The 26542-nt window shown below is 43.3% G+C and overlaps 2 protein-coding genes across 2 annotated transcripts in view; one reads left to right on the top strand and one right to left on the bottom strand.

Moving 5' to 3' along the window:
• Positions 1–460: 460 nt before the first annotated feature.
• Positions 461–7884, bottom strand: PTGDR (prostaglandin D2 receptor). Its single transcript, XM_019968680.2, has 2 exons — positions 7039–7884; positions 461–2641 (listed from the first exon to the last, which is right to left on the bottom strand). Exons 1-2 carry the CDS (start codon positions 7882–7884, stop codon positions 2402–2404), a joined length of 1086 nt encoding a protein of 361 aa, XP_019824239.1. The 3' UTR covers positions 461–2401.
• A 183-nt stretch (positions 7885–8067) lies between these two features.
• The window catches only part of LOC139185243 (uncharacterized), a 214989-nt gene continuing 196514 nt past the window's right edge, over positions 8068–26542 (top strand). Inside the window, exons 1-2 of the mRNA XM_070797415.1 lie at positions 8068–8187; positions 8700–8907. The gene's annotated coding sequence lies outside the window, so the exon portion shown is untranslated. The remainder of the gene's footprint in view (positions 8188–8699; positions 8908–26542) is intronic.

The following is a 26542-nucleotide window of genomic DNA, read 5'->3' as shown; positions in this document are numbered from 1 at the left end:
GCACATTTATTACTGGGATTTCCATACTCTGTTGTAACTGTTTACATGCTTATCTCTCCCACTGGACAAAGAGCAACTTATGGGCCAGAACTAAGTCTTATGTACTTTTTTCTTCAGCACCTAATTCCCTGGCACAAGGTATCTGTCAATTAAAACTTATTTAATAATATAATGAATAAATTAATGAGGATCATTGAAAAGTTGACTTTTGACTTAACAAGGATTTCATACAGATGGTGTATCTACATTGTGACAGAAAGAACCACTAATTCCTTGAATAAACATATGCAAAATTGTTTAAAGTAATGTATTTGCTAATGGGACAGTCTATAAAAACCCATTCTATTAAACTGCTAGAGAATGAAAGGCTGCTGGTAAACTTTTACTCAAAACAATGAAACAAAACCAAAACATGAAATTCTTTTCTTTCATTTGAAGAAAAGTAATTTTCTTTGCAAAATATTATAAAATTATGTTTATTGATTCATCTGGGAACTTTTCAAATGACCTTGACAATGATCATAACACTTTCCAAAAGGAGAGCATAAAAAAATGAACTTCCTCTGACAATAAAACACACAGGTAGTTACACATTAAGTACATAAGCAAGAGTTAAAGTTGAAAACAAGTGTATTTTGCATCACATCACACTCTCAATTATAATTTGTGTATTCCTGTATTTGACCATTTCACAGTTTTGGTACACACAAAAAACACACACATATTTCCAGGTTAATACCACCTCTGAGATAAACCAGAGGTAAAAGCGGGGCTGCTGCTAACTCTGGTCTTTGGAAGGGATGGCTAAATGGGGGTCTCAGGCTATTCAAACATAGCTGGTTCTCCAGCTCAGAGTCTGTGTTGGGTATAAAGGGGCCCCACAGATGCCAAAAGCCCTCTGATACCCCCGTGTATTCTTCTACCCAAGGTGAAAGTTCTTCCCTGCAAGCTGTGTCTACAGTCTCTTGTTTGGTTTAACAGCTGCAGCTGTATTTCCCCCACTTTTCCCTTTTGGTCATAGTGTTGCTAACATTTGTAAACATGTACAATTAAATGTATTCTTAAAGTGCTTGGCTGTGCTCCATCTGAGCCACATCCTGCTCCAGCTGTATTTCTCAGGAACCTCCATAAGATCTTACCATCTCCACCAAGGGCAGAATATGGCTTTAACAGGTAGCTGTTAAGGTCATCGCCACCATGCTCAGCTGAGGCTGACTGAGTCCCTGTGAGCTTGTTGCTGTGCTGAATGCCCCGCTCTGTTATAGCCATTTGTAGTAAACATGCTTTCTGGGAAATTATACATCCCAGTCTTTCAACGAACGATAAATCCCTCCCCACCAAGGAATCCATCAATATGATAAGCCTACAAAATGGAAGTTCCAAAAAACTGAAACATTTTGTAGCCCACTCCCAAATTTTCATGCCTACGGACACCCTCCAAATAAGAAATTGGACTTAAAGGATAAAAGGCATTTTTTTCTTCTTTGGATTGTAGACCTTGCCTCGCATTTACTTATTTATACCTTTGGCTCTTCACACAAGGCAGTGAGCCTTCTCTCAGGGGTTGGCCAGAGAAGGATGCTCCAAATGCCTGATCTAGTTACATTTTCACCTCCCTTTTAGGAGGTGCATCTCTAATTCAGGCTGTAGTTGAATCAGTTGGCAAAGATAAGACTTAATTAGGGGCAATTGTGATACACAATACACAAATCAAGTTTCGCTAGAAATAAGGAGAATAAGAAAATTTAAGAACAACCTATTACATAATTGTAAACAGTGGTGTTTCTTCTGGATTTAAATAAAGACCCAGAGGCCTAAGGTCTCCTTAAAAAATTAGGGACAACAAGTACAAACATTGGAACAATCACTATAATTGCTTTAAGACTTTAAACACTGTTTGGGTTAGTTGCTAAGTTGCACTGGACTCTTTTGACACCATGGACTGTAGCCCATCAGGCTCTTCTGTCCGTGGGATTTCCCAGGCAAGAACAGTGGAGTGGGTTGCTATTTCCTTCTCCAGGGGATCTTCCCAACGCAGGGATCGAACCCAGTTCCCAACCCAGAGAATGAACCTGGGTCTCCTGCTTTGCAGGCAGATTCTTTAGCAACTGAGCTACCAGTTTAACTGGTATAACTCAAAATGAAAAACTATTATAACTATTATTAGTTATAATAATAATAGTTATTACATTATAACTCAAAATGAAAAACTCCACTGAACTGATTCATGAATACAGAGGGACAACACATTAAGAATGAACAAACAGTTTTGAAAATACATTTAGATATTTTGTTATGGAACATACCTTTTATGGATATAAATTATAAGATTTTTTTGTGGCTCATGGTTCTTTGCAGAAGATGAGATGTATTCTTGAGTTTATGAGAGAGGATAACATAGTTATAGACTGGATTCCATGTTAGTTTGGCAAGAATTGCTGTGCCAATTTCTATATATAAGGGGCCTTATGAAAATCTTGCGAAAAAACATTCGAAACACTGATGTTCTGAAAATGATGAAAATCCAAGGGTCCACAATTGAGATCACAGAGAGAAAGCGCAAGGCTCGGAGGTCTTCAGTTTCTTCAGTGGTTCCATTTTGCTCAGGAACAGCTTTAAACGCTCCATAGTAAGCACGATACTGTTTTAAAGAAAAACATTAGATTAGGATAGCAAAAGGTCTATGGCTGCGATAAATTCCCTTACTTCACTTAGAAAACATTATTTTTCCATAAGAATATGGCAGTTTGCCTTGGGATATTCATTTTGGCCACTGTCATGGATGGGTGCAAGTGAGGAGCCAGGGAGGTGCAGGTCCTCCTGGAAGCCCCAGGCTAATCCCTGGAGCTACCCTGCCGGCAGTCAGAGCAGAATTAGCGTTACCTGGCCATGCAGAACTAGCGTTACCTGGCCGTGCAGAGGAAGAGCTGAAGTGGGACAGATCCAGTTCACTGAATTGTCTACAAACAGGGTCACCAGACTCCCAAAGATACTAAATTTCTTCCCTTCTTTCTTCTGCCTCCTTCCTGTTCTTGATTCTTAGCACAGAAATAAGTCACACGTGAAATGTCACATGTGTGGAGGCACCAATGAAACAGAAACTTCCCTTTCTCTGAACTTTTTTTATTGAAGTATAACTGATTTACGATGTTTCAGGTGTACAGCATATACATATATACACACACACACACACATAGATGCATATATATACACATACACACATATATACATCTATGTGTGTATGTGTATATATATACATATATATGTGTGCGTGTGTGCATATATATATCCTTTTTCAGATTCTTTTCCATTATAGGTTACTATAAGATATTGAATATAGTTTTCTCTACAATACTGTAGGTCCTTTATCTATTTTATATATAGTAGTATATATCCGTTAATCACAAATCCCTTATTTATCCCTCCCTCCAATTTCTCCTTTGATAACCAATTTGTTTTCTATGTCTGTGAGTCCATTTGAAACAGAAACTTTTAATCAATGTGAAAAGACAGGAAATATTCCAGTGGAGGGGCTTCCCAGGTGGCGCTAGTGGTAAAGAACCCTCCTGCCAATACAGCAGATGTAAGAGACATGGGTTCAATCCCTGGATGAGGAAGATCCCCCGGAGGAGGGCATGGCAACCCACTCCAGTATTCTTGCCTGGAGAATACTGGACAAAGGAGCCTGGTGGGCTACAGTCCATAGGGTCACACGGAGTCAGACAAGACTGAAGTGACTTGCATGCATGCATGCATGCATGCATTCCAGTGGAAAGACAGGAGACAACTCATGTAAATTAGTTATTCTTAGCACAGATGCTTATCTTTCTGTGGTTGGCATCCTCTTGTCAGACTAGGAAGAAACCTACAACATTCTAGGCAATATATTCAGGGACAGAAAGATAAGCCTACATACCTGTGCCCAGCCACTCCTATTGTCTTTCTCTTCCCTGAGGTCTCTGGCTTTTGGGTAGCCCTGCAAACTGCCTCATCCCTTTCCTGCCATTCAGTCAACACTGCTGTTTTGACCAGCACTGCAACTGCCTCCCACTTGGTTGGAGGCCAACTGCTTTTTCTCAATACCCTTACATCACCCAAGCCCACTGAGATTTTTAAATTTATAATGGGACAAAATAGACGCTAATGGACCAGAAAATATGCAAACTCAACATTAATGGGAGGGGATACAAATAAGTGCACAGACCAAACCCATTCAAGGCAGTCAGGGATATGAGAAGATGTATGTTCCCATAATTGTTTCCTTACCTTTTAATTCTTTTTTCAGTAGAGCATTTCAGTAGGCTCAGATACTCCCATCTAGTGCACTTAGGAAAACAGAGGTTATCTGGAAGCCCTCCCCCATTATAACTGTTTAATAACACAAAGAGTAATAATAATGGCTAATGCCCATACAGAATTTCATATTCCTAGGCACCATTCTAAGCATTTTACTTTAAAAAGTTTGTCTCATACTCACAAAAATCCTGTTAAGTATGTTCATTATCTCCATTTTACAGATGTGGAAATTGATCATGTGCCCAAATCCTACCTTTTTTCCAGGCCAACCTAAAGTATTACCTCCATCTCGAAGCCTCTTTGAAGTGATGGTTAAGCTCATCAGCTTTAGAGTCTGACTATCCAGGTTAGATAGAATCCTCTCACTGGCTATGACATTTCAAGCAAGTTACTCTGTTTCTTCATCTATACAATGGGGACAATCGAACCTATTTTCCAGCATCGTTACAAAATTCGAATGAGATAATATGAGTAAAACCTCGAGAACAGGTCCTTGCATATAATAATAATAATTCAATAATTAGCTAGTATTACTGTTTTATCAATTAGGAGTTAATCCTTTCCTTTTCTAAACTCTTTTCTGGCCCTACTCACTCCCTCTCACACCCTGGATTATAGCTCTGTGGGCAGATGAGAGGTTTTTCTCATTTTAATTCCCTGCAATGAATTATAGTGCCTGGAATGTTGTAGGTTCCAGATCTGAGATGAATGAGTAAATGGATGGCAACAGGCTACACACTTCAGTTGATTGAAAAAGGAAACACTTCATATGACTTAAATCTTTATATTTGCTCCTTTCTCCTCAAAGTGGAGAAAAATATAATTCTTACTATTTGAGAATGCTTGATTAGTTGGCATCTGGGTAACTGAACAATGTTTAAATTATGAAGACAAATCATTTTATTTCTATTCAGTATTCATCAATATCAATTTTCTTGCATATTAAGTTATTTTAGTTGATATTTTCAAGTCACTTGATTTGTATTAGAAATGTAATATTTATTCTATGAATGGCCTTTTAATTTTATTTATTTTGGGGGTTACTGAAATTATGACAAATTTGTTCACTCTGATAGTGATCAAAATACATACTCTATTCAAGATATCTGTTTGAACACTATCTAGACTTTCAAAAAATTTCTGATGATCAATAGTATTCCCTAGAAGATACTTTATATAACTGCTCCTATAAGAGAGGGTTGACTAAGAAACATACTCAGAATATACAATGGGCTTGTTTAGAGAATGCAGTCCATTACAGGGAAAATCAGATGGGAAGAGTGCCCTCTGCTGAAACTAGGGATCCATGAAAAAATGTTGCTGTTGCCAGCTCTCTGGATACTTAGCCCTGATTTGCTAACTCCTGCTTCAGAGTGTGGTTCTTCAAATGTGATCTCTACATCAGCAGATGAAGTGGAGGATGCTGAATTCTTCAAAAATGTCTGAATCAGCAACTGGAGAACAGGGCCAGCCAGCTATGTTTTTAAAAGTACTGCTGATGAGTCTGAGTGTGCTAAAGTTTGAAAACCATTGCTAAATATCTCCACCTATATCTTAATCTCTTTGTTTATATAGCTATATATTTATTTATTTTGGGGAGTTCCGATCCTAATTCAGACAACTATTGGCCCAATACTAAGACCTTCATTTAAGGGGGAAAAATCACATTATATGTCACTTTCATCTACCCTTGAAAGTAATGTCCAAAACTGCTACACTGCCATAAGAAACTTAACTTTCCTATTCACATAAGTCTCAGGGCTCCAAAAACATGGACTTGACAATGAATTTATTTAAACGTTGTTCACGTTGAACAAGTACACTGTGGAGTCAGGAGAGAAAGAGGAGCAATACTTCTAGCCTCAGCCACTCCTAGAAGTCTTAGCAGGGATCACAGGAAGAAATACCTTCAAAACGAGGAAGTAATTCAATCTGCACCACCACCTGCATCAGTTAATTGAAACACAAAATAATGGCCCACCTCGCTTGCCAAGGTAGAAACAACACCGGTCGAGACAGGTTATCAGAGCGTCACAACTAGTTGAAACCTTCCTCCACACCTGCTAGTCCAAACAGCCTTTCCGCCTCTGCAGCCACCACTCCCTGCAGCGGCAGCACGGGAAAGGGCGCCCTCCACTCCTCAAAGTTTACACACCAGTTAAAAAAAAAAAAAAGACTAGACTAAACCTACGCTTTTAGTCACTCGCGTCTGCAAATCAGTTTGGCAGGATTACACCTTCTCTTATTCCCTTTCCATACCAACACCGGGGGCGGGGAGGTAGGTGGGGTGGGAAGAACGCCCAGATGTCATTTGCGCATTTCTGATGCCACTAAAATCATGGGCAGGTGTAATGAAATAAAACCTCGCATAGCCATTGGAAAGTGGGAAAGGACTCGTACTGCCGAGGAGAAACCAAGTTCTGCTTCCCAAGTTCTGAGGTGCAAAAATAGCCTGAGACCTTCTCAGAGCACTGGAGAGGTTCTGCCGGACTAAGGGGACACAGTCCGGTTCCTGCTTTTCCTAAATTTCTGTGGCTTTACCTCTTTTCGCTCAACAAATCGGATTCTATCTACTGAGGACTGCGGAGGGAACGGAAACTGATCCGCGGAACGCGGGAACACACCCTCCGGGGTCTGGGCGCAGCTTCTCTTGCACCGCACCCAACACGCCCCACCCGTCCCTCTCCTCTCCTGCGGCCCACCGCGCGTCAGTCTCCTGCAGCTTTAGCGCGGACAACTCACAATTAAAGGCAGGGAGCACATGGTGAAGAGCACCGTCATGAGGGCTAGCAGCAGGAGGTGATCCAGCTCCTCCAGGTGCAGCGGGGTCGCCTCCCTCTCGCCGGCGCCCGGCTCGGCGCGTTCCCTGGAGCCAGGGCGCAGGAGTCCCCGCAGCCGCAGGTGCATGGCATAGAGGTTGCGCATGGCGCTCAGGTTGCACAGCACGATGGCGAGCACCAGCAGCAGCATGAGGCTGGCGTAGAGCACCGAGTAGCTCAGCACCGACAGCGAGCGCTCCTCGTGGACCATCTGGAAGAAGCACCAGGTGCCAGGGCAGTACTGCACAAACTTCCCAAAGCCCACCAAGGGCAGCGCGCAGAAAGCGAGGCAGAAGGCGCCCACCACCGGCGCCACCATTGCACCCCGGCGCGGGGTGAGGTGCCGTCGATGGAAGAAGGGGTGCCCCAGGGAGAGCCAGCACTCCAGGGCCATGGCCAGCAGCTGCAGCGTCGAGGCGAGCCCGAAGAAGGACATGATGAAGGCGAAGGCTTGGCACAGAGAGCTGTCCGATCCGGGCACCAGCTCCCGCAGGCTTCGGTTCTGCGCGTAGGCGGACAGCACGAAGGGGCTCACTAGACACTTGCCCAGGAGGTCTGTGATCGTCAGGCCGAACACCAGCACGTAGAAGACGGAGGGCGGCGGGCGCGGCGAGCGCGGCGGGCACGACCCCAGACCGGAGCGCGCCAGGAGTCCCAGGGCCAGCAGGTTGCCCACGAGGCCCGTGCTGAAGAGCACCCCGCCCATCGTCGCCGAATTGCCCTTCTCCACCGACGTGGTGTTGTGGCAGCGGTAAAACAGCGGCCTCATGACCGGCGGCCCGGCGAGCCGGAGCGGAGGCTGCGGGAGGACCGGGGCCACGGGGGTCCGGGTGCAGAGAAGCCTCCCGGCCGCTCTGCGCGCGTCTCGGCCGAAGAGGTTGCGCCGCCGAGGAAGCTCCGTGGGCGGCGGGGTGTTTCCCAAGGCGCCTCCTATCCAAACTCTCTGGTCACACCCCGCCCCTCGGGGCGGGACGCGCGGAGGGGTGCGCAGCTGCCAGTGGCTTTGCAGGACGCTCTGGGTCCTGAGCAGAGAGACAGACCCTCAAAGCCCAGAGTCGGGGGACAAAAAGAAGTAGGTAGCCTCTCAGCGTCCAAGGCCATCCCTTCTTGCGAGGCAAGAGAACGTACTGAAATGGAGGGGAAATTAAGCGGCAGCCACGAGGGTGGAGAGGGGTGAGAGGAAGTGGTGGTGGTAGGACTCTGAAGTCGAGCGCCGCTGGGGTGCTCAGAAAACGCGATACTACTTTTCTTTTATTTACTTATTAAATTAATTTGTTTATTTTACTTTAAAATATTGTATTGGTTTTGCCATACATTGACTTGAATTCTCCCTGAGTGTACATGTGTTCCCCATCCTGAACCCTCCTCCCTCCGCCCTCCCCATCCCATCCCTCTGGGTCATCCCAGTGCACCAGCCCCGAGCACCCTGTATCATGCATCAAACCTGGACTGGCGATTCGTTTCACATATGATATTTTACATATTTCAGTGCCATTCTCCCATATCATCCCGCCCTCGCCCTCTCCCACAAAGTCCAAAAGACTGTTCTATACATCTGTGTCTCTTTTGCTGTCTCGCATACAGGGTTATCGTTACCTTCTTCCTAAATTCCATATATATTCGTTAGTATACTGTGTTGGATGTGAAAGTTGGACTGTGAATAAAGCTGAGTGCCGAAGAATTGATGCTTTTGAACTGTGGTGTTGGAGAAGACTCTTGAGAGTCCCTTGGACTGCAAGGAGATTCAACCAGTCCATTCTGAAGGAGATCAGCCCTGGGATTTCTTTGGAAGGTATGATGCTAAAGCTAAAACTTTGGCCACCTCATGTGAAGAGTTGACTCATTGGAAAAGACTCTGATGCTGGGAGAGATCGGGGGCAGGAGGAGAAGGGGACGACAGAGGATGAGATGGCTGGATGGCATCACTGACTCGATGGACGTGAGTGTGAGTGAATTCTGGGAGTTGGTGATGGACAGGGAGGCCTGGCGTGCTGTGATTCATGGGGTCAAAGAGTCAGACACGACTGAGCGACTGAACTGATACTGTATTGGTATTTTTCTTTCTGGCTTACTTCACTCTGTATAGTAGGCTCCCGTTTCATCCACCTCATTAGAACTGATTCAAATGTATTCTTTTTAATGGCTGAGTAATACTCCATTGTGTGTATGTACCACGGCTTTCTTATCCATTTGTCTGCTGATGGACATCTAGGCTGCTTCCATGTCCTGGCTATTATAAACAGTGCTGCAATGAATATTGGGGTACATGGCGACACTAGTTTTGACTTTAGTGCTTTGAGGAGGGGAAAAGGTAACCAACCTTCACGTTAACACCTATGCCCTGAAACAGGGTCTTCTAGATCCTGAGATAGGAAAATGAGCTTCATTCCCTAGGTGAGGAAACACACCTTGGAAGGTCAAGTCACCTCTTAGGGTGACAGAGCTAGTAGTTGGTCGAGCTGTACCTGAAACCCGGATCTGCTATTGAGAGAGTCTGTCTTGCTTCCATGGTTTGTCCTCTCAAGATTTCAGGGAAGTGACTCCAGGGAAAACCAACAGGAGATGTTGGGTGGCATGAATCACAGTGGCTGTGTAGACACGGTGAGAAGAGGATGGTTAAGAACACTGATAATATCAGACCTGGGTTTAAGTCCCGGTTCTACTACTCATTGCTGGTGTGATCCTGAGAGACTTGCTTAACCTCGAGAGAAGTAACAATCTAACAGCTTGTTTGCCTCTTGGGAAACAGGGATAACGTGTGTAAAGTGCAGACACATAGGAAGTGCTGAGTATAGTACATTTATCAGGATTCTCCCCTGTTTTAGGGAGGCTGTTTTAATAGCTAATGTTTAGCTGCAATCTTGAGCATGGGTTTCGAAACCAGAAAATAGGAGACTTAGTTTAGTGCTTTTTCACTCAGGTTTGTGACTACTAGAAAACATTTCTTCTCTTCTGGCCTTTGACTTGGTTGCATTGGAGAGGCAAAGGAGTTAAATCGTGTAAGTGTGATAATAACTTTAATTAACGCTTGATACCCTGTGAGAGTGGAGAAGGAAATGGCAAACCACTCCAGTATTCTTGCCTGGAAAATCCCATGAACGAAAGAGCCTGGAGGGCTACAGTCCTCGGGGTCACAGAGTCCAACATGACTGAGCGGCTAACACACACCATGTGAGAGAAACTGGCTTGAGTGTATAAATTTGAGTGGGATGACCAGGGCCCTATTACATAAACAAGTAAATTATGCCTTGGCTTGAAGAAACTAATTTTTAGGCTCAGTGCCTGTTCTGATGGACAGACTCAGAGAGAAAGACTATTGGGCTTAAGATGTAAAAGCCTTAAGGGTAGCAGGAAAAGCTGCTTTCAGACTGAAAGCCTGGCCAGTAATTCAGGTCATGGGGTGGAGATGAAGAGTCCACACTTTGGAGTTAGACAGTTCTGAACTCCATCATTAGCTGTGTAAACTGGGAGTTATTTTACTCAATTTCCCTTGAGTCTCATAAATAGAATATGGGACTTATCCTGACCTTGTAGGGTTATTGTGAAGCTGGGAAAGCATAGGGCATTTGTCATAGAGTAATAAAAATACTGAGAGCTAACATTCATAGGCCCTTGTTTATATATGTGGAACCCTCTGTAATCCTTTCAGATATATTCACTCAATTAATAGGTCTTCGGGGGCTTAGTTACTTTCTCCCTCTCCTTCCTACCACCTCTCATGCCTACTTCCAGCCCCTAAAGAATAATGATGGATTTAGAAGAGCTCCATTTGCATTGATAAAGTGGAAGAAGCAGCAGTCTCAATAACCAAAGGGCATAAGAAGCTGATGAATCTGAGGTCTGCTCTCTAGACAGAAACACACACACTGGCACAATTTATACCAATTTCAGTGTTTTCACAGTTTCGTGAAAGAATGAGGCCCAGAGGAAGCCCAGTGGACTCTCTAGCTTAAGAATCTTCCTCTAATGTTGTTGTATAGGGATGTTCTCTGAGGTGTACCTATTCCTTTTTTTTTTTCTCTTTTTGCAGTCTCATTTTTCTCTTCCAGCTGCCTTGACCTCTACAGCCCTTCTGATAATGTAAACACCCTTTTAGAAACAACTCTAAAGTGGGACTGAAGGGGCACTGTGGATCCTTGACATGATCTCTGTATTTCATGTTTCAAAGGTTGATGGGTTTGAACGGGTATAATTCAGGAAACCACATGCTTCCTCCTGACCAATGTAGCTGGCCTTTACCACGGGGTTTCCGGCCTGTTCTGCCTGTTCCCTCTGGTTCATCCTGCCCTGTTTTCAGACTTAACTTTGGAGTATCCTGTCCCTCCTCCTAAGGAATCTTGTTTTACAACTTCACTCTTCAGCCCAGAAAAGAATCATTTGTTCATTCATCAATTTTGCTCATTCATTTTTGAGCTTTTACTTTGTGCCAAGCATGGGGGGTGAGTTGTGTGGGCTTTGAGGAACATACAGCAAAGAGAGAAGGCCAGTGACTGTCATGTGATTTTTTTACATGGTTACATTGATACATTTTTGTATCAGTTTTCAGAGTAACTAGGCTAAGTCATCCCCACCCCCGCTACCCCCAGCAAAAGAGAAACTTTAATGAAAATATCTTGGGTCCAGTTACACAGTAAAGGTACCTTCATTATTTACAGAGCTTGGAGAAGGCAATGGCACCCCACTCCAGTACTGTTGCCTGGAAAATCCCATGGACAGAGGAGCCTGGTAGGCTGCAGTCTATGGGGTTGCTAAGAGTCAGACAAGACTGAGGGACTTCACTTTCACTTTTCACTTTCATGCATTGGAGAAGGAAATGGCAACCCACTCCAGTGTTCTTGCCCGGAGAATCCCATGGACGGAGAAGCCTGGTGGGCTGCAGTCCATGGGGTCGCACAGAGTTGGACACGACTGAAGCGACTTAGCAACAGCAGCAGCAGCAGCAGCAGCAGCAGCAACCACGCTGCTTATTTGGGTTACAAGAAAAATTTACTGGAAAAATATATATGGTATAATGTAAGCTGCTAAGTCACTTCAGTGATCCCATGGATTGCTGCCTAGCAGACTCCTCCGTCCATAGGATTTTCCAGGCAAGAGTACTGGAGTGGGGTGCCATCGCCTTCTCCAATAATGTAAGCAGACACATCTAAATATGTAATTGTATGATGATTTTGTAAATATAAAGACTGCATATGCTCATGGATAAGAACTAGAAGTTGACATAGGCACATAAAACATGAAGTTAAACTTGAGAAGTGATGGTAGAAAATTTCTTTTTAGATTTGTGACATTTTTAATACAGTATCTGTAATAATTATCTGAAAAGATTTTAAACAGAAAACAAGTATATGCTCATGACAAGATTTTAGGAAGGGAAGAGTAGGAAAAAGAGTAGTATTTCCTGGATCCATCCTGACTGTCCTTACCCATTCCTCACTCCCACTGAACTCTAAAGTGATATTCTGGGCTGGGAGATTGTGAAGAGCAGAGAATACAGAGGAGGAAAGCTAAAGAGTAAAGAACAAACTTAACTAACGATTTTAGAGCGTCTGCTGTGTGCTAGTGGCCATGCTGGACACTCTGCACACGCAGGGGTGAGGGGATGGCATGTATATCAGTGTGGAAGTGATGGAGGGAGGGGAGCGTCTTTGCAGTCGTACTGTGTGAATTCACATCTCAGCTTTACCCCCTTGCACAGCATCGTACCCTTGAGCAACCTTCTAACTTTTATAAACCTGTTCCCTTGTCTGTGAAAATGGACTGAGGAGGAGTCAGCGTACTGAATTCAATGAACACATATGGTAATGTTGTGGCTTAAATAAAAATACTCTTCATGGAGCTATCATTCTTAGCCTTGGCTGTACATAATGTATTCTTTTTTAATTGAAGTATAGTTGATTGACAGTATTTCAGGTATATAGCAAAGTGATTCAGTTAAGAGGTTTATAAACCTGTAACCCATTCTGATATCTTTTGCTGCCAAAGCGAGTGATTAAATCCTCCAGAGATTCTGAGGAGTGGGTATGTGTGTCTTGGCTGACCTCAGTGGACTTTCTGTGTCCACGTGTAAATCAGGATCAATGTCTCTGTATGTTTGGGTCTTGGAGAAAACATATTCTGAGTTACGGCTTGGCTATAGATTCAACCCTAAAGATCAGAATGAAGTTTTGAAAATGCTTTTGTGTGATGATGAGCTGGGAATAAACAAATGGTGAAATATACATTTGTTAACCCAGTTATAGGTTAGACAGTCCCCTGATTACTGAGATTTTCTAGCAGTTTGCTCGTGGTTCTAAGCAATATTGTTGGTAGGTGTGGCTGGTTTGCTGGTTTGCAGATGCTGAGATGGAGGCTGGCACGTAGGATATTCATTAGGGAGTGCTTGGGGGATTAACACCTGTGAAAGAGAAGGAACAGAAGCAGGCCTGAGTCAAGGGAGGAGTCAGGCTGTGATCCAGTTTCTGTAAAAGGCCTGAACCAACCTGGGTGGAAGCTCAGAAGCTGAAAGGGGTCCTCAGAGTCGCCCTGAGCTGGGGAGTGAGGGCCTTATCACATTGGGTAGGGTGGGCCAGACACTGGGGACCCAGGGAAGGGCACATGGCTTTGGGTGCAGCAACTCTTTTGAGACCTGGAGGGGGCTTCCCTGGTAGCTCAGAAGGTAAAGAATTTGTCTGCATTGCAGGAGACCTGGGTTCTATCCCTGGGTCAGGAAGATGCCCTGGGAAAGGGAATGACTACCCGCTCCAGTATTCTTGTCTGGAGAATTCCATGGACAGAAGAGCCTGGTGGGTTATAGTCCATGGGGTCGCAAGAGTTGGACATGACTGAGTGACTAACACTTAACTAATACCTGGAGGGAGCTGACAGCCAAGGGCAGTGTACCAGTAGCTGGAGGAGTAAGCCCTTTAGTTTGGAGGGAGATCTGGGTGGTGTGTCAAAGCATCCGCTACCTGGATGGTACTGGTAGGGATCTCAGCTGAGACCTGGAGGCTCTTAGGCTTCACCCACATTTACCTCAGGTTTAACGAAGCCTCCCCAAACTTCTTTGTGGTGTCCCAGGCAGGTTAGGCCAATGCCTAGGTTATAGCATTCCAAAATTATTTTTTGTTATTCATACTTTTTTGTGTGTGATCTAGCTTTCCTCAGCATAGTCTTGGATTTTTCTTTCTTCAGATTCTTCCCAGAAGTCACCCTCATCCCCAAACCTAAGAAACCCATTCTCTTGGCCTCCCAGAAAGTCCTGTTGCATTTACTGTACTACATTGTGTTGTGTGTTTGCACATTGGGTTGTGAGTCTCTCATGAGCAACCATGTCTTATTCAACTTTCTCCCACATGTCCCAGCACACACTGCTAGGCATACAATCAATATTTACTAAATGAGCAAATAACCAAAATAGCTTTTTAAAATTTATTTATTTATTTTGTTCTGAGAGCCTATCCTGAATCTGAAACAATTTTCATCTTTCCTTCTAAGAAGCTAAGATATTCTTCTGTATTCAGCTGCCAGGCAGAAAGCCCAGGGTCAAACAAATTTAAGTTGTATGCATACGCAAGGCTGGGTCTCAAAATTATTTTGTATATCTGTCTGTGGCTCTGGAGGAAGACCTAAAGAAAATAATGGAGACTGGATTTTTTTAAAAATTGGAGATAGTTGCTTTACAATGTTGTGTTAGTTTCTGCTGTACAGCAAAGTGAATCAGCTATATGTGTACATATGTCCCGTCTTTTTTAGACTTTCTTCCCATTTAGGTCACCACGGAGCACTGAGTGGAGTTCCCTGTGCTATGCAGTAGGTTCTCATTAGTTAATTTTAACTGATGGCTGTGCTGGGTGTTCGTTGCTGTGTGTGGGCCCCTTTTCTAGTTGCAGCACTGGCTTTCTCTAGTTGCAGTGAGCTGGGGCTACTCTTTAGTTTTGGTGTGTGGGCTTCTCATTGTGGTGGCTTTTCTTGTGGCAGAGCACGGGTTCTAGAGTGCATGTGGGCTCAGTCGTTGTGGCTAACGGGCTTAGTTGCTCTGTGGCATGTGGAATCCTCCTGGGCCAGGGATCAAATCTGTGTCCCCGGCATGGGCAGGCCAGTTTTTAACCACTGAACCACCCAGGGGAGCCTGGTTATTTATTTATTTTATATGTAGTAGTCAATCTCAATCTCCCAAGAGACTGGCTTTTGAAATCAATTGTTTTTCTCTATCTGTGCTAAGTTGTATGAAAGATTGTTGTTGTTCAGTTGATCAGTTGTGTCCAGCTTTTTTTGACCCCATGGACTGCAGCATGCCAGGCTTCCCTGTCCTTCACCATCTCCTGGAGCTTGCTCAAACTCATGTCCATCGAGTCGGTGATGCCATCCAACCATCTCATCCTCTCTCATCCCCTTCTCCACCTGCCTTCAGTCTTTCTCAGCATCAGCATCTTTTCCAGTGAGTCAGCTCTTTGCATCAGAGTATTGGAATTTCAGCTTCAGCATCAGTCCTTCCAAAGAATATTCAGGATTGATTTCCTTTAGGGTTCACTGGTTTGATCTCCTTGCAGTCCAAGGGACTCTCAAGAGTCTTCTCAATAGTTCAAAAGCATCAGTTCTTTGGCACTCAGTCTTCTTTACAGTCCAGCTCTCACATCAATACATGACTATTGGAAAAACCATAGCTTTGACTATATGAACCTTTGTTGGCAAATGTCTGCTTTTTAATACACCATCTAGGTTTGTCATAGCTTTCCTTCCAAGGAGCAAGCATCTTTTAGTCCCATGACTGCAGTCACCATCTGGAGTGATTTTGGAGCCCAAAAAAGTAAAGTCTGTCACTGTTTCCATTGTTTCCCCATCTATTTGCCATGAAGTGATGGGACTGGATGCTATGATCTTTGTTGTTGTTGTTGTTGTTGTTTTTATCTTAGTGTTTTGAATGTTGAGTTTTAAGTCAGCTTTTTCATTTTCCTCTTTTACCTTCATCAAGAGGCTCTTTAGTTCCTCTTTGCTTTCTGCCATAAGGGTGGTATCATATGCATATCTGGGGTTATTGATATTTCTCCTGGCAATCTTGATTCCAGCTTGTGCTTCATCCAGCCTGGCATTTCACATGATGTACTCTGCATATAAGTTAAACAAGCAGGGTGACAATATACTGCCTTGATGTACTCCTTTCCCAATTTGGAACCAGTCCATTGTTCCATGTCCTGTTCTAACTGTTGCTTCTTGACCTGCATACAGGTTTCTCAGGAGGCAGGTAAACACGTGGGTAAATCTAAATAAATATATCCTATACAAAAAACAATCATAAAGCCTTGTGTAGTTTAAATATGTATAGAATTAAATGAATGATGACAATAGCACAGGAGGCATGGGGGTAAATGGAGTTAAAATGTTTTAAGGTTTTAGCATTATGTAGGAAGTGATAAAGTATTAATATATACACTATAGAATAATAAGTCAACAATGCATGTCATACTCTATAGAGGAACTCTCTAGAGGAACATACTGTCTAGTTAAATAATAGTAAAAAAGTATATAACTAATAAAGAAGAAAATGCACCAACATAAAATATTCATCTATTTCAAAAGAAGGAAAAAAGAAAAAACATAAAATATAAGAAACTAATAGTGAGATGGTAGATACAAACTCAAATGTATCATCCATAAAATTAAGTGTAAGTGAATTAAAGTCACTGAAGACTTTTAATTTTGAAAAAGATTAAGCTGCTTCTCACTGGTTAGAAGCACATAGAACATAGTAGGTACAGTGAAACTAAGAAAGTTAGCAATTTATGCATCATTTAAAATTAAGTAAAATAATTTTTGCAAACTACAGACATCTCTTCTGCCTCTTGTTTTTCCAAACAAGATCTCCCATGTTTTGAAACATCAACTGGCAGTGAGGAGATAGAGTGAATAAAAGGAAAACTAAACCAAAAAAGGGAAAGGACTTACATACAGCTCTTTAAAAAACTGACTTATATTGCCTTTGTGAAAGGCTGGTGATTAAATATTCAATAAAAGCCAGGTAACTCATATTTTCAAGATATTAAAAAAGAAAGATGTTAGCACATCAATTCATGCCAATTAAATGAACATTAGTATGGCTTTTGAACGTAGGTTCTGGGATTCATGGCTAGATAGAGGCCATTTGGGAGCAATGTTTATTGTAAGTCTCTCAAACTTGGACTCCTGTTCAAATGCCCAAAGATTAATAAATTTGTAAGAACTTTTAATGTTACACGTTCATTTAAATAATTTAAAACATTTGTATAAGTCTGTTCTGGCTAGTTAACATGACCTAGTACTGTTCCCACGTTTCTGTTCATAATCACATGGTACCGAGGCCTTACGATGTCATAGCACAGTGTAAAAAGAAATGTTTCACACTTACTACAATAAACAGAAACTGTGGACGAATCACTTTACCACGTGGCACATAATGATATAGGCGTGCAGAACCCAATAGAAACTTCAAGCCGACAGTCAATTCCAATTTTCAATGGATGCTTTTGGTAGATCTACCCACTTTGCAAATACCATCAGCATCAAATGTAGTAGTACAAACCCAATGAAGACTTCTCTGTTAAATTTGTATTTTGGGGTACACACAAACAAATGAGCCATCAAAATCATAGATCTGGGGCTTAAAATGAGTTCACTATAAAAAGCAAAAATAGCAAAACATGAATGATGATAGTGATTCATAACCTTGAAGACCACGTTGTAGAGAGCTATAGCTGGGCTCCCTTCAGTTCAGTTCAGTCGCTCAGTCGTGTCCGACCCTTTGCGACTCCATGAATCGCAGCACACCAGGCCTCCCTGTCCATCACTAACTCCCAGGCTCCCTTCACTATGGTCCAAATGAGAGCTTGGCAACAGCCATAAAAGTGTCCCAAACAAGTAACCACAGGGATTCATGCCTTGGGTATCTTGACAAAAGGGAACCCTTGATGCTCTAGGGAAGAGCAACATCAACTGACAGGACGTGCTCAGACTCTGGGTCCTTAGGAGATGAAGACAAGAAAACCAAGAAACAATGTTTCCTTCTGGGAGTTGCCTCCTATAAAACAGCAACAAACTGTTTAAAGTATGTAGGTAAACTGGGTCTCTGTGACCAGCTCCAAGAGCTGAGCTCTAAACCTAAGGAGCCAAGCTTTAGTGGAGAAGAACAACTAAAACAGACTCCTACACACCAGAGGCACAGAAGGGGAATGGTGATCATTTGAAACAGCAACAATAGCAAAAATAACAGCACTTAAAGAGACTTTATTTTTTGGGCTCCAAAATCACTGCAGATGGTGACTGCAGCCATGAAATTAAAAGACGCTTACTCCTTAGAAGGAAAGTTATGACCAACCTAGATAGCATATTGAAAAGCAGAGATATTACTTTGCCACCAAAGGTCCATCTAGTCAAGGCTATGGTTTTTCCAGTGGTCATGTATGGATGTGAGAGTTGGACTGTGAAGAAAGCCGAGCGCCAAAGAATTGATGTTTTTGAACTGTGGTGTTGGAGAAGACTCTTGAGAGTCCCTTGGACTGCAAGGAGATCCAACCAGTCCATTCTGAAGGAGTTCAGCCCTGGGATTTCTTTGGAAGGAATGATGCTAAAGCTGAAACTCCAGTACTTTGGCCACCTCATGTGAAGAGTTGACTCATTGGAAAAGACTCTGATGCTGGGAGGGTTTTGGGGCAGGAGAAGGGAACGACAGAGGATGAGATAGCTGGATGGCATCACTGACTCGATGGACATGAGTCTGAGTGAACTCCGGGAGTTGGTGATGGACAGGGAGGCCTGGCATGCTGCGATTCATGGGGTCGAAAAGAGTTGGACACGACTGAGTGACTGAACTGAATTGAACTGAAGGAGATTTGAGTCTAGCTCAAAATTTTTTCCCTAAAACTAAAAACATGAGTGTCAAACACAACTTAGTAGATGAAATGAAGAAGTTGCTTTCTTTTAAGACAGAGATGCTTTCTTTGGCTGTCTGGTTGTTTATTCAAAAGTTCAGCTCCTTTTGTGTATTATGGTTGGAATGGTTCATAGCCTCTTTCTGGACCCCTGAGAGATTTGGGTTTTGGACCTTAATTCTCTGTGGCTACCCAGGTATGTTTTTCAAACTTCTTACACTGTTCCTAGGATTTAGAAAACTTGACATGCCCCTGAAAACTTGCCTGCAGCCTTGCATCGGCATGCTGCTCCTCAGGCAGCTCGGCTGTCTCCCCACTGTGGGGTCAGGAATGCAGGTGCAAGACCCTTGGAGGGCTTTGCTTGAGGTTCTTTTACTTGTCCAGGGCTGCATTCCCAAGGCCTCTTCCTGGGCTCTACAGGTACTTCACCTCCCTTTTCTCTTCACAACTTTTCCATTAGTATTAATAGTACTTCATATTAATGACTTACAATCTACATACATGTGACCCTAAATTTTAGAGTTCTAGAATTTATGTCCGTGATTTTTATATATTCCAGTTCTTTTGTGAAGTTCTCTATCCTATCATGCATTTTTACTGAACATTTTAATCACAGTTATTTAAGTCCATGGCAGATCATTCTAATATCTGAGTTGTCTGTAAGTATATTTCTATTGTCCGCTTTTTCTCTTGGTACTGCCTGATCATTTTTTAATTGAATGATGAACGTTGTGTAAAAATTCTGTAGAAGCTTTAATGAAGTTATCTTTCTCCAGGCAGGGTTCACTTATCTTTTAGAGGATAACTAGAGTGAGGGCAAATGACCTTAATCCATTAGGGACTCAGGCTTCTCTGGTGGCTCAGTGGCAAAAAATCTGCCTGCTAATTCAGGAGAGGTGGGCTTAATCCCTGGAGGAGGAATTGGGAAAATCCCCTGGAGGAGGAAATGGACATGGACAGAGGAACCTGGTGGGTTATAATCCATGACGTCACCAAAGAGTCAGACACAACTAAACAACAACAACAACAACGATAACAATCAGAGACTAAGCTGACTTGAGGCTGAGTGCAAGTCTTTGTAAAGCATCCTAGGCTGAGGGAGTGAATGGGGGCTGAAATCTAGCTTGTAACTCTGCTCCCTAAGCCATGATTTCCAGTGTGATCTGCATATGCCCAGAGAAACGTATGTTCTATTCAATTCATACAAAAGTATGCATACGGGCCAAGTAGTTGCCCATTTTCAGCTCTTCTCATTGCTGTCACATTCAAGGAAAATGGGAATGGAAACGAATCTTTCAGTGAGGTCTTCCAGTGAGGTCTTCTGTGGCAACCTCAGTTACAGCTGTGGTCTTCCAAAACTTATTCTGATATTCCAAGAAACTTATAAGACTAACTGAAAAGAAAAGCACCAGTCCATTAAAAAACAACATGAGTAGCATCATGATATATAAATTTACATTTTAATAATAATTTTGTAAAACATTGTCCTGAGGTGGTTGCTGCTGCTGCTAAGTCACTTCAGTCGTGTCCAACTCTGTGTGACCCCACAGACGGCAGCCCACCAGGCTCCCCTGTCCCTGGGATTCTCCAGGCAAGAACACTGGAGTGGGTTGCCGTTTCCTTTTCCAATGCATGAAAGTGAAAAGTGAAAGTGAAGTCGCTCAGTCATGCCCGACTCTTAGCGACCCCATGGGCTGCAGCCTACCAGGCTCCTCTGCCCATGGGATTTTCCAGGCAAGAGTACTGGAGTGGGGTGCCATTGCCTTCTCCGCCTGAGGTAGTTAGATGTCTAATTAATTCCAAGCAGTATTGATGGCAGGTGTTAAGACAAAAGGGCCAGGATACAGAAGAGATGCTCTCTGAAGAATGACAGGCAAATTTTCTCCAAAATCCCACAGGTATGTTCAGTGGACATTTATAAGCCTTCTTGGTTTCAAGATGATGGGAACAAAGAGAGTAGTAGTAGTTGTTGTTCATTTGCTGTATCATGTCTGACTCTTTGCAACCCCATGAACTGCAGCATGCCAGGCTTCCCTGTCTTTCACTGTCTCCTGGAGTTTGCTCAGATTCATGTCCATTGAGTTGGTGATGCTATCTCATCTTCTGCCACCCGCTTTCCTTTTGCCTTCAGTCTTTCCCAGCATCAGGGTCTTTTCCAAGGAGTCAGCTGTTAGCATCACATGGTCAGAGTATTGGCACTTCAGCTTTAGTCCTTCCAATGAATATTCAGGGTTGGTTTCCTTTAGGATTGACTGGTTTGATTTCCTTGCAGTCCAAGGGACTCTCAAAAGTCTTCTCCAGCACCAGAGTTCGAAAGCATCAATTCTTCTGCGCTCAGCCTTCTTTATGGTCCAACTCTCACATCCATACATGACTACTAGAAAAACCATAGCTTTAACTATACAGATCTTTGTTGGCAAAATGTTGTCTCTGCTTTTTAACACACTGTATAGATTTGTCATAGCTTTCCTTCCAAGGAGCAAGCATCTTTTAATTTCATGGCTTCAGTCACCGTCCACAGTGATTTTTGAGCCCAAGAAAATAAAATCTGCCACTATTTGCACTTTTTCCCCATCTATTTGCCATGAAATGATGGGACCAGAATCCATGACCTTAGTTTTTTGAATGTTGAGTTTTAAGCTAGCTTTTTCACTCTCTTTCTCCCTCATTAAGAGGCTCCTTAGTTCCTGTTTGCTTTCTACCATTCGAGTGGTATTATTGGCATATCTGAGGTTGTTGATTTCTCCCAGAAGTCTTGATTCCAGCTTGTGCTGCATCCAAGCTGGCATTTCACATGATTTACTCTGCGTAGAAGTTAAATAAGCTAGGTGACAAGAGTAGAAGACCCAGTAAATAGCTAGAATCTCTGACAAAGCTGGAAACCAGGCTGCCTCATCATATAGGGTCCCTTCAGAGTGACCCACAATAGATATACACTTGACAAAATACTTCTTCACTTAGTTAAATCACTTTATTTATGGACATTAGGCCCCAAACAACAAAAATATTTAGAAGTAACTCCTGCAGTTTGTTTTGACTAAAGGAAGTACCACTTCATTGGATTCCAAACAACTTTGCAGTTGGGCTTCTCTGATGGCTCAGTGGGTAAAGAATCAGTTTGCAATGCGGGAGAAACAGGAGACTCAAGTTTGATCCCTGGGTCAGGAAGATCACCTGGATAAGGAAATGGCAACCCACTCCAGTATTCTTGCTTGAAAAATCCCATGGACAGAGGAGCCTAGTGGGCTACAGTCCAGAATTTCACAGAGTTAGACATGACTAAGCACAGCACAACTTTGCAATTACATCATATTTCCCATGAATTAGTAAATTATGGTAAATGATATGAAAGAGAAAGATGCTGTAGCCTCTATTGTAAGACAGCATATTAAAAAGCAGAGATACTACTTTGCCAACAAAGGTCCATGCTATGGTTTTTCCAGTAGTCATGTATGGATATGAGAGTTGGACTATAGAGAAAGCTGAGTGCAGAAGAACTGATGCTTTTGAACTGTGGTGTTGGAGAAAACTCTTGAGAGTCCCTTGGACTGCAAGGAGATCAAACCAGTCAATCCTAAAGGAAATCAGTCCTGAATATTCATTGGAAGGACTGATGCTGAAGCTGCAACTCCAATACTTTGGCCACCTGATGTGAAGAACTGACTCCTTGGAAAAGACCCTGATGATGGGAAAGATTGAAGACAGGAGAAGAAGGGGATGACAGAAGATGAAATGGTTGGATAGCATCACCAACTCGATGGACATGAGTTTGAGCAAGCTTCAGGAATTGGCAATGGACAGGGAAGCCTGGCGTGCTACAGTCCATGGGGTTGCAGAGTTAGACATGACTGAATGACTGAACTGAGCTGATAGATAGCTTCTAGCACATTTATGATAGTTCACACCATTTAGAGTCATTTATGAATTTCCAATTCAGTTCAGTTCAGTTCAGTTGCTCAGTCGTGTCTGACTTTTTGCAACCCCATGAATCGCAGCACGCCAGGCCTTCCTGTCCATCACCAACTCCCGGAGTTCACTCAGACTCACTTCAGTGATGTGATGACTCATGTCGTCGAGTCAGTGATGCCATCCAGCCATCTCATCCTCTGTCGTCCCCTTCTCCTCTTGCCCCCAATCCCTCCCAGCATCAGAGTCTTTTCCAGTGAGTCAACTCTTCACATCAGGTGGCCAAAGTACTGGAGTTTCAGCTTTAGCATCATTCCTTCCAAAGAAATCCCAGGGCTGAACTCCTTCAGAATGGACTGGTTGGATCTCCTTGCAGTCCAAGGGACTCTCAAGAGTCTTCTTCAACACCACAGTTCAAAAGCATCAATTCTTTGGCACTCAGCCTTCTTCACAGTCCAACTCTCACACCCATACATGACCACTGGAAAAACCATAGCCTTGACTAGATGGACTTTTGTTGGCAAAGTAATGTCTCTGCTTTTGAATATGCTTTCTAGGTTGGTCATAACTTTCCTTCCAAGGAGTAAGCGTCTTTTAATTTCATGACTGCAGACCATCTGCAGTGATTTTGGAGTCCAAAAAAATAAAGTCTGACACTGTTTCCACTGTTTCCCCATTTATTTCCCATGAAGTGATGGGACCTGATGCCATGATCTTCGTTTTCTGAATGTTGAGCTTTAAGCCAACTTTTCCACTCTCTACTTTCACTTTCATCAAGAGGCTTTTTAGTTCCTCTTCACTTTCTGCCATAAGGGTGGTGTCATCTGCATATCTGAGGTTATTGATATTTCTCCCGGCAATCTTGATTCCAGCTTGTGTTTCTTCCAGTCCAGGGTTTCTCATGATGTACTCTGCATATAAGTTAAATAAGTAGGGTGACAATATGCAGCCTTGACAAACTCCTTTTCCTATTTGGAACCAGTCTATTGTTCCATGTCCGATTTTAACTGTTGCTTCCTGACCTGCATACAGATTTCTCAAGAGTTTCTCAAGAATCCTCGCGTTCTCAAGAATTTCCAATTATAGATACCTAAATATGAAAGAAAGAAATCTGGGAAAAAAAGTATTTTTCATGATCTTTCCTTCTTCCTTAATGTGTGTGTCTGTATCCTGTCCGGAGATCTTGCCCTATGCCCTGTTTCATTGTATCTGGATATTCCCCTATGACTAAAGGCGCTGTAAGTAGAAAAGTATGCACTCCTTCACATTAGGGCTCTTCTTTCCTGTTACCCAACTGTGACCTGTGGGTCTGGCATCTGAAATGGGAAAGGAAAAACCCTAGGGGCAGCCAGCATGACCCTCCAGTTGTTCTAGCTAAAGAATGCTGCATGGTGCGGGTGTGCTCAGTCGAATCCAAGTCTTCATGACCCTTGAGACTGTAGCCCACCAGGCTCCTCTGTCCATGGGATTTTCCAGGCAAGAATCCTGGGGTGGGGTATGATTTCCACCTCCAGGGGATCTTCTCGACCCAGGGATTCAACCTGTGTCTCCTGAATTGGCAGGCGGATTCTTTACCACTGAGCCACGTGGGAAGACCAATCTAAATTATAGTGTGTGGTAAAGGCTATACCCTTCATCCATTAGGGTCCAAGATTTTAGAAATGTAGAGACCTTTTCCCCTCAGAACTATAAGCTCTAACTTGAATTTCAAAATCCTCAGTACGAACTGAAAAGCCAAGTCTTACTTTCTTTGTTTCTTGTTACAAGCCTTCACCTAGGGGCTTCACAGGTGGTGCTAGTGGTAAAGAAGCTGCCTGCTACTGCAGGAGATGTAAGAGGTGTGGATTTGGTCCTTGGGTGGGAAAGACCCCCTGGAGGAGGAAATGGCAACCCACTCCAGTAGTCTTGCCTGGAGCATCCCATGGACAGAGGAGCCTGGCCGGTTACAGCCCATAGGGTCACACAGAGGCAGAATTGACTTAGCATACAAGCAAGGAAAAGATAGAAAACCCTTTCTGTTTGTTCTGAGGGATGGGCCAAATGTACAAGTCTTCAGAAGAACTATGATACCACATGAGGTGTCATAACAATTAAAAATAGTTTTTCACAGTTAATACCCTTCATAATCTGACCAGGCCTACTTTTGGAAAAAACCTTATCATTTATTCCCTGCTTTCCTCTACCCGCTTTCCCAGCCCCCTGCCTGCCTGCTCACTTACCATTTATCCTGTGGTCCAGCTGTTCAGGACAACTTTTCATTTCCTGAGCATGCTGTGCACTATCATGCCTCTGTTCTTTGCTCAAGCTGACACTGCCTAGAGTGTTCTTTCATCCTCTTACTCTCTCTGCTGCTGAAAGCTTACTGTTCTTTAAGGTTCAGCTAGTGGCTTCCTTGGGCTTCCCTGGGGGCTCAGTGGTAAAGAACTTGCCTGCCAATGCAGGAGACATGGGTTCAGTCCCTGGATTGAGAAGATCCCCTGGATGAGAAAATGGCAACCCACCCTAGTATTTCTTGCTTGGGAAATCCCATGGACCAAGGGGCTTGGCGGGCTACAGTCCATGGGGTCACAAAGAGTTTGACATAACTTAGTGACTACACAACAACCACAACCACAACAATGACTCCCTTGGAGAAGCCTTCTGGCCTGTGCCTTATCCTGGATTCTTCCTCTAGGCTTTACCAACAGGTAGTTCCTACTATTATAAAAAGGCATGTATCATATCATTTATGGCCAACCCAACATCTGTGGGGTGGGTCTTCCCTATAAAGATGAGCCTCTAGAGAGATGGAACGTTGTTCTGGGCATCTTTGAACTCCTAGTGTTTAGCACATGGAAATCATTCTATAAATGGAAAGTATTTGAATAAATGAAAGAATGAATGGGAAAAAAGCAGAAAAGTCTGAAGGAGGAACAAATTTAGATGAAGGGATGGTAATAATGGATTTGATTTTAGATACATTAAATTTGAGGATACCAGTGGGACATCCAGGTCAAGCTTCCCCATCATCTAAGTTATCCCTAGTATCCCTCCTGGATTCACAGTGGCTGCTCCATGTGTCTTCAGGTTATGCTAATTGGATCCATTCAAGGTTGGAACTGCATCAGTTAGGTTCTGGCAAGAAAGATATATCATCCTTAAGTGGGAGAATTGAAGAGAGTTAATAGACTGATTCGGAGAAGGCAATGGCACCCCACTCCAGTACTCTTGCCTGGAAAATCCCATGGATGGAGGAGCCTGGTAGGCTGCGGTCCATGGGGTCGATAAGAGTCAGGCATGACTGAGTGACTTCACTTTCACTTTTCACTTTCATGCATTGGAGAAGGAAATGGCAACCCACTCCAGTGTTCTTGCCTGGAGAATCCCAGGGGCGGAGGAGCCTGGTGGGCTGCCCGTCTATGGGGTTGCACAGAATCAGACATAACTGAAGTGACTTAGCAATAGACTGATTACAAACACACTGGGGGAAAGTACATGGGGTGTTGAAGCACATACTAACAGTATATTTCTTCATCTTGAAAAGGCAAGGAGTGGTTACTGGAATTTACAAGAGTGGAGCTGGGGTTGTGGTTGTAGCTGGAGCTATAGGAGAAGCTGCTGGAGAGAAGCTGTGGTCTTTTGTGGAGGGATCCAGCCACTGCC

This window comes from Bos indicus, chromosome 10, assembly GCF_029378745.1.
Source record: "Bos indicus isolate NIAB-ARS_2022 breed Sahiwal x Tharparkar chromosome 10, NIAB-ARS_B.indTharparkar_mat_pri_1.0, whole genome shotgun sequence".
Taxonomy (NCBI): domain Eukaryota; kingdom Metazoa; phylum Chordata; class Mammalia; order Artiodactyla; family Bovidae; genus Bos; species Bos indicus.
This window is presented reverse-complemented; position numbering and strand designations above follow the sequence as displayed.

Bases quoted from the DNA above. Each gene is read 5' to 3' on its own strand.
- PTGDR (XM_019968680.2), bottom strand. From the start codon at position 7,884: ATGAGGCCGCTGTTTTACCGCTGCCACAACACCACGTCGGTGGAGAAG. The intron at 2,642-7,038 runs GTGAGTTGTCCG...TCTTTAAAACAG, and splicing joins TGTGCTCCCTGCCTTTAATT to TATCGTGCTTACTATGGAGC.